At 36.4% G+C, this 8670-nt stretch overlaps 2 protein-coding genes across 2 annotated transcripts; one reads left to right on the top strand and one right to left on the bottom strand.

Moving 5' to 3' along the window:
* Positions 1 to 706: 706 nt before the first annotated feature.
* LOC132064684 (metacaspase-3-like) lies at positions 707 to 3587 on the top strand. The gene is made up of 5 exons (XM_059457769.1): positions 707 to 1718; positions 1834 to 2164; positions 2256 to 2370; positions 2625 to 2783; positions 2874 to 3587. Exons 1-5 carry the CDS (start codon positions 1031 to 1033, stop codon positions 2931 to 2933), a joined length of 1353 nt encoding a protein of 450 aa, XP_059313752.1. The 5' UTR covers positions 707 to 1030; the 3' UTR covers positions 2934 to 3587.
* A 1-nt stretch (position 3588) lies between these two features.
* LOC132064685 (uncharacterized) lies at positions 3589 to 7648 on the bottom strand. Its single transcript, XM_059457770.1, has 3 exons — positions 6862 to 7648; positions 6182 to 6568; positions 3589 to 4251 (listed from the first exon to the last, which is right to left on the bottom strand). Exons 1-3 carry the CDS (start codon positions 7301 to 7303, stop codon positions 3914 to 3916), a joined length of 1167 nt encoding a protein of 388 aa, XP_059313753.1. The 5' UTR covers positions 7304 to 7648; the 3' UTR covers positions 3589 to 3913.
* Between the last annotated feature and the right edge of the window lie 1022 nt (positions 7649 to 8670).

Genomic DNA, 8670 nt, shown 5'->3' with positions numbered 1-8670 from the left:
AATTATTTTGGACCAGCTTTTAGAGACTAAATCATCAATTATTTTGGATCGGAGGGAGTGCACTGAAATCATAAATTAATTCTTGAAGCGAAAGAGTAATTCAATGATGTTTATGTACATCACTAAATATCATTGTAAAAAAAGTCAAAAAATGTTAAATTCAATTTGGGAAAATACAAGTAAATAGTCACTCAATGACTAATAATTATTGTATCAAATGTGACACCACTTAGGGGGAAAAAAAAGTTCTGTTCTAGCTAAAAGAAACCGATGATTCGCCACATGGCAAGGGACATTGGGTATTAGGTTGCATCAGAAACGAGTTACTTTTTTAAGTGTTATCACAATATTATGTATGGTGAGTTGTTGACGTAGACATGTAGTTATACGTACATGGTAAATCTATAAACATAATAACCTAAATTTCTCGATATCTTCCTGGTTTCTACATTATAAAGGCATAATTGCGTTAATTTTTTGATATACGAACAGCTTTATGATTTTGGTGCATGCAACAAGGTGAAAGCTTACTGTTGTTGCTGCTGGCACAGTTAGGGTTCATCCAAACTCATTAGTTTTAGCTCAAAAATCATAAATTGTGTAAGTGTTAAAAGATTCACTAAATGAGTATTATTAAGTAATAGATTTTGGATTCATAAATAAATGGATTGTGGTAGTATTTCTATTGGCACCCATAAAGTTTCAATCATGCACCCACCTCTGCGCATATATATAAAATATATATACACGCCGAATAAGTGATCAACATTACTGCAATTAGAATTGTCCTGATTCCTCCAACTATGAATATCTTTCACCTTTTGATTTGAATCTTTACTGGTATTTTCAGTAGGACCAAGACTGCCCATTGGTTTATTTAGCACATACCTGCGTTCGAACTCCTTAAATAACATCGAATTAAATCGCCATTTTCCATCCTATATGAATCTTGACCGATCCTCTCAAGTAGTCACAACAAGAACTCCACTTTGATATCTCTTGATCAGCCTGCTATTTCACCCTTCATATAATGGACAGGAGGATATGCAAGTGGTGCGGCATGATTATAGCAGCTCCCATTGGAGCACAAACAATTACCTGTCCAAGGTGCCAATCTGTTACACAACTTCAACCTCCAAGAAACAACAGCTTTGCTAATTTCCCCACTCCCAATAACAATATGAGACCAGAATTTCCAGCTTTTCCTGCTAGGCCAGGAAGGATGAGTCCAAATCCTAATAATTTCCCTACTGCCAATAACAATATGAACCCAGAATTTCCAGCTTATCCTGCCAGGCCAGGAAGGATGAATCCAAATGCCAATAGTAGTAATTTCCCCACTGCCGATAACAATATGAGCCCAGGATCTCCAGCTTATCCTGCAAGGCCAGGAAGAATAAATCCAAATGGTAATAGAAATAATTTCCCCATTGCCAATGACAATATGAGTCCAGGATTTCCAGCTTATCCTGCAAGGCCAAGAAGGATGAGTCCAAATACTAGCAATATCCAGCCTCAACAATTCAACATTATGTCACCACAGATTAATAATATCCGAGCTCCTACAGTCCATGGACGAAAACGAGCAGTTCTGTGCGGAATTAATTACCGTGGCCATCCGAAGAGTCTGAAGGGAAGCATTAATGATGTCTTATCCATGAGATATTTTCTGGTCAACAAGTTGGGATTCCCAAATGCATCAGTAATTTCCCTTACAGGTATGTATTGTCATCTTTTCGAACGTCTCATTTAATTAACATTCCACTAATGCAGACAGTCAAGGTAGAATTGAGCAGTAATAAGTTAACCACATGTAATACATAAAATTTGCAGAGGATGAGAAAGATCCATACAAATACCCAACCAAGGCCAATATCAGATCAGCTTTACGTTGGCTTGTTCATGGTTGTCGGCCAGGAGATTCACTAGTGTTCCACTACTCTGGCCATGGGGCACGAGTACTAGACCGCGATGGTGATGAGATTGATGGGCATGATGAATCATTGTGCCCTGTCGATTATGAGACAGAAGGAAGAATACTAGATGATGAGATCAATAGTACCATTGTAAGGCCTTTACCACGTGGAGCCACACTTCATGGCATAATTGATGCATGCTTTAGTGGAACTTCCCTAGATTTGCCCTTCGTCTGCAGAATAAACCGGTTAGTGATGAACAAATCCTTTTGATCATGCTATGAAACATCACATTAAGCTATAGTAAAAGTAGTACTACGTCATAATGTTTTCAAGCAGGGCAGGATACTTCAAGTGGGAAGACCATCGGATCAGCTCATACAAAGGTACCAGAGGGGGCACAGCAATCTCTATCAGTGCCTGTGACGACCATCAAAGTTCTGGAGATACAACGGTTAGTACTTTAAAATGCAAATCACACACTTCTTTAAAATCTCTAAACAAATTAAAAAAGACACATGGCAAACACCAAAGTAATGTAAGTATACTAACACGACTAAGTCTTAATCATTGTATTGCCTGTATCGCTCTTTTACTTCTGTTGAGTTGTGTTATGTACTAAGAGACATGGATTTAGACAGATTATTGATTTGTTCAGTTTTAGCAAACCTTCAATCATCAAAATGTCCGCACCTTGGATATATGCAGGCATTCGCAGGCGTTCCAATGGGTGCACTGACTTATAGTTTCATCCAAACGTTGGAGCAAGAAACTAAATTGAGTTACGGACGCTTAATTATGCGTATGCACAATAAGATTGATGAAGCACAGAAAAGACTAGGCCTTAATGGTGCTAATGAAACTCAGGTGCGCTTCTACAAGATTGTCAAAAAAAACTTCAGTGCAGTATTGCATCATTGTCGTACTTGTCTAATGCATTTTATTGGTCTTGACCAGGAGCCTCAACTATCCTCGTCTGAGCCGTTTGATATTCACTCGAAGCTGGTGGCTATCTAGGAACTTAAAGTATCCAACTCCAGTCTGAGTACAACTCCCCTAGCATAATCTCGTTGTACTAACAAATTTCAACACACCTTTTTACCATGACGTGTAGATTTACTTGTAGTATTGTTCTGGTCTGAATCTTGATCGTGTTTTTACCTTATGTAAACTTTACCATATTAACACTAAACAAACTTCCAGATGGAAATTTACTCTCAACAGCTTGTCTACAGCTACATGTCACATCCTTTATGTCGTGAATTTGCAGCAGAGCTTGCCATTTTGAAAAGGGTGTGGAAGATAATTGGAAATTTAAAGGAACACTTTTACATGAAGGGTAGAAATCACCACATTCCTGCTACATCATACATATAGTCTTTAGTTTCTAAAAGATTAAATATGCACTAACCCGTTAATAGATTTTACACAAGATCTCAGGGTCGTCTGATTTATATAGGTATACAAGTATACAATAGTTTAGTTGTTATCCTATAAAGAATTTTCGACAGAACTTAGTTATTAAGGGATGTTTCTATATTGATATATCACAAAACGAAGTGAGCACCAGAATAATAAAACTTCGATACGTTAGGAAAATAGAAGAGAAGTCAATGTAATCTGCAGGAAAGAACATTTGAGGCCTAAAATTAAGTAAAACTAGTCTGCTCAATTTGCTGTAAATTCAAGCACTTTATAAACACTATCAAACGTGCATATGCAACTTAAGCGTGCTTTCGACTTGTAAATTGAACTAGAGGAAAAATAATTACAAGACATAGCTAACTGATACACATCTTTCTTTGGACGGATGGACCTTGATAGGCATTTTCCTGCTAAGGAGCAAAACCCACATAAATTGATGGACCAGATAGAGGAGTTAACACAGCAATATAATCTTTTCCTCCACTTCCCATTAGAGACTCCTTCCTTGCCAGAAAGATGGGACTCCAAGTATTTAGAATCAAATCTAACCCGAAGTGTTTTCCATAGAAATTTCAGTGAAGCAACAGCTTACGAGAAGCTGTGCACCAGCGAGTGTAGCAATCATGGAGGTTGGGCCAGTCAGAAGACGGGCAATAGGTGAAATGGTGGAGCCAAAGGGACAACACCTTTTCTTGCTCCTCTTCTTGTTCCAATGTCCCTATGATCTGCTCTAATATTCTTTCAAGCTCAGCCCTTTCGCTAATACTCAGAACTGGAGTGTCTGTACCGTTGCTTGCTCGACATAGCAATGGCAGCCATGACATCAGCATATTCATGTTTGTCCGCCTGAGATGTTCTTCTTCATCCTCTGCGTCTTTTCCTATTTCTCTGGATTGTTTGAATAAGAACGCTTGAAAGAGCACAAAAACATAAAGAGAAATTCAGATCATGGCGCTTTTACTATCCCAAAAAACAATTAAAGAAGGCAGCAGGTGATAACTTTATACAATGGCGGAGCCAGAGTTTTCGGTAAGGGTGTTCAAACTTCGAAGAGGTATATACATATAAAAAAATCTACCGATGGGTGCACCGAGAAATTTAAGTCAAACTATATATAATATTAAGCCAACTCATAAAAGTACTTGTTATAAAATTAACAATAGTACAAATCAAAACTAACGTAAAAGTCAACAAACGAAATTCTTTTAGTGAAAGTATAATTTGAATATGTTATTCAAATCGTTCGAGAAGGTAAATAATTAATACTAGATACTTTTATTTATATAAGCCACTACAGAATCCCAAAAACTTCATTATTCATGTAGTGCATTTTATTTAGAAGACTAAAATTCTGTAGTATTTAAAAATATTTTCCTATTGAAATTTCAAACTGTATCACAAGGTATTTTAATTAGAAAAGATATAGTCCAACAAAAAAAAAAAATTGGAAAATAGAGCTAGGCAACTGTGTTATTATCACCAGGATATTCACGAACAATGAAAAGGGCGTTTTTACTTTGCACCTAATCTTTTTATGCATATAAATCAATTTTAGTGCAAAGACAACAAATTAATTCTCTTCTTTAAATAATAACAAATTATTATTCTCATCAAAATTTTAGTGTTCTTCCAATAATAATAGAAAGAGCCCTTACAAGAATTATATTATACGAGAGAATCATGTTGTTAAAATAAATAAAAAATATAAAGGAGGAGAGAATATTTCAAAAGATAAAATTAGTAAACAATAAAAATAAGATGCTCCATTTGAAATTAAATTGTTGATGTCAAAGATGGGCCTTAGTATGCAGCCCAAGCAGCCCAGCTAGCAGAACACTACTTCGTTTTGGAAAAATGTAAAATCGAAGGCGAGACGAAAGGAATCGAACTCGCGACCCTGGGGTAAATTTGAACACCCTTGACCGCTGAGCCATCACTGTTGGTATTGTCAAGGGTGTTCAACAGTTTGCATTTATCCGATATATACAATATATTAACTATATATACAACATAATTTTCCGGCGAAGGGTGTTCGGCTGAACACCCTTCCACTAGTGTAGCTCCGCCCCTGACTTTATATCATGCCAAATATCAATTTAGATAGCATCTACTTCTTGATTGCAGTCTACTCCTATTGACTGGAATATCTACCAGAAAAAGGATGAGAAAGACAAGGAAAACAATACGAAAGACTCTGCTCTTGCAATACGAAAGATGTTTCGAAGGGAAATGCGAGGCTGTACAATGCAAAATGTATAGATGTCTGCAACATTATCTTTTTGGAATGATATTAAAGTTGTCAATGATGGGTCTCTCTTAGACTTCATAGACTCCTTTTACATGTAATTCAGCACCTGTTTGGTTCTGTTTCCGTTGTTAAACTTATCATCCTGATCAAAAAGATCAGATGTAGCAGTGTATCATCAGTTTTCAGTCAAAGCTATCTTCTATCTTCCCACTACTCAAACAAATGCACAATGATTTTCTGGTATTTCTTTTTAAAATTCTCCTCCCATCAATTGGCACTAATCCATTTGTTGTGCAAATGCTTTTCACTTAAATGGTTATGTGTCACAAATTTTAGAAAAATCACAATAAAAGACTTCTCAGAAAGGGATAATTAAATGGTAGAACCGACACTTAATCTCATGCACAGGAAAGCATTCAGACTTATGAAGTTGCTACTACTAGACGAGTATAGACAATTAGATATACTAATTCGCTAGATGAGTTCTCTGGACATATTTTGTTCTGTTCAGATAACAACAACAACAACAACAACACTTCAATTCCAAACAAAATTAGAACTTGCAATGAGAGAATATTGGATAGACAATTACCTGAAACCTTAACAAGAGATCCCTGAAGCCGCGGTTCAGCAGAAAGAGCAAGGCAAGCCACATGTGAAGCCGAAGCCCACATATAAACAGCTTCATCAGCACAACCACAAGCTTCCATCTTCTGAGCAAGCCATAGCAACTCCGCCGCCAGCTTCTCAGCCGAGCACCCAAATTGGCCCATCTGGTTCCTCGCCCTACCGCGCTGCCACATAACGTCACCATAATACCTAATCGCCCTCAATCCACGTGTCAACTTACTAACATAATCCCCACCATCACGGGCCCCACCATCTTCTTCTGCCACCATGGCAGATTCCAGCTGGCTAAGCGTCCTTGTAAAAGCTGATGACAAAGCCACGCAATTCACTTCCCTTAAAGTTTCGTTACCTGACAAGAAGGTTGCTCAAATGGTCAGCACCCCACTAGTGTAATATGTTGTAGTAAATATATACATGTAATAACTATGGTTAAGTACTGTTAATCTGTTATTATATATTTATGCACATGGCATGCATCTATTGTTTTGGCGTAAACACCTAGTGCGGATAAGTTTTTACCGCACCCCACGGACAACCTGATCTCAGGGTTATGATTTCGAGTCACCAAAGGAGCAATAGCTCCAACAAAGGGGAATCAAAGGGGAGGGGAATAAAAATATATCAAAAAAAAAGCTTCGTTACCTTCTAGAAGATTCTCATTAATTAACCTCTCGGCTAATGACCTAACCACTTCATATTTTCTTGAACTAACAGGAATATCATTAACAATTGATAATACTTGTGTTAAGGCTCTTGATATCCCTGATTCTGCACTGCCGTTCACGGTGGCCGCAGAATAAAAGGGGGTAATCTCACCCTTTTTATTTGAAGGATTTAGTGAAGGGAATAAAGAAGGTAAAAGGCGAAGAAAGAAGAGAAAAGCTGAAATAAGGAAATAACGTATGTTTTCAAGAAGTTTGTATTTTTCTGCTAAGATGATGAAAGGTTTATCAGCGAATATAAAAGCTGATGTTAATATGTTTCTTAGAAGCAAAGGAGCTATGGAGGAAGAACTATTTTCAGTCATGGCTTGTTGGTTGGAAATTTGACAATAATGAGAAATTTGAGGGCCAAGGAAACGCATTATTTGCACAAACGGGTCGGGTTGAACAACTTAATGGTGCCCCGGGAAGAAACAAGGTGATAAAGACAAATCAGGGGTGATTTATTTTGGACCATAAAAACACCGTATGCAAATTTTGTTACGTTGCTGTTGTTGTCAGTTGATTTTCCTGGAATATTTTTTCAAATCAACAAGGTTGTTAGAAAAGAAAAATTACCGGAAGAATGTTCCTTTGCTAATACTGTAATTCTGAATACCTATATAAATTGAGGAAATGAAAACTGAATGGGGTATTGAATAAATAGAGTCAATTTGCTATTTTTAAGGCAAACGAGGTTTTAGGTTAATGGTCAAGATTTGAATAATGAGAGTAACTCTCCCCACCACTAGTTGGTAATCAATACTCTCTATATTTATGCTAGTTGTTACCGGGAAAAAAAAAAAAAAGCACACATGTGATTATTCGTCTTATACTCTTATTGGTCAAAGAATCAGGGGAAGATTCACATTCATGCAAGGATATTCTTCTAAGTAGTAAAAATATTATAACTAAAGATATGTACATTAAATATTGAACCACTTGACAGACAGAAGCACTACAGTTGTGGTCAAAATTGGAATATTATATTGAAATCGGCAGCAGGGAAAACAGCTAAACTGACATATATAATCTCACCAATTAGTGTAATACATATTGGAAACTATTGCCATTTGCAAATGGCAGGTAAAGTCAAACCTTAGCAGCATTTTTGTTGAGTCCAAAATTAAATAACTGGGGCTCAAAAATGTTGTGTTTTGCTGGTTTAAGAAGAATGTAAACTTGTGGATGTCCAACCTGTTAATACAACTTGAAAATGTCAAACTTTTTTCTCTTTGATTTTAAATATGTTTGAGAAATCTTTTCACTATTAAAAGGTCGTAATTTATAGTATCTTATGTAGTTTTCTAAATTTTGTATATTTCTTTTTTCTTTTAGAAAATAAGGATAAAGCATGCTAAATGAATATGATGATATGTTGCCTATCTTTTTGGTATACTTATATCAGCGGTGGTGGGTGGGAAATTGATTACAGCCAGAAGAACCATATGAAGATATCTTTCCATTACAGCTATTTATTACGTGAGCTTTAGCCTATGACTACTTGACACGTCAAAAACATTGTTTTCTTATTTTGACACAGCCACATAAAACCTAAGATTATTGACTTGTTCGATAGGATTCATTGACAATCCACTTGTGGTTTTAAACCATTACAGCTAAAATTATTGACTTGTTCAATAGGATTCATTGAACATCCACTTATGGTACGTCCGAAACAAGTTACATACTTGATAAGGTTAAGTTGAGCTGCTAATTTACTTGTTTCTCTAATTTGTATGAGTACTTA

Source organism: Lycium ferocissimum, chromosome 7 (genome assembly GCF_029784015.1).
Source record: "Lycium ferocissimum isolate CSIRO_LF1 chromosome 7, AGI_CSIRO_Lferr_CH_V1, whole genome shotgun sequence".
Lineage (NCBI taxonomy): Eukaryota > Viridiplantae > Streptophyta > Magnoliopsida > Solanales > Solanaceae > Lycium > Lycium ferocissimum.
The sequence above is the reverse complement of the archived record's forward strand: the minus strand, read 5'-3'. Positions and strand labels throughout refer to the sequence as shown.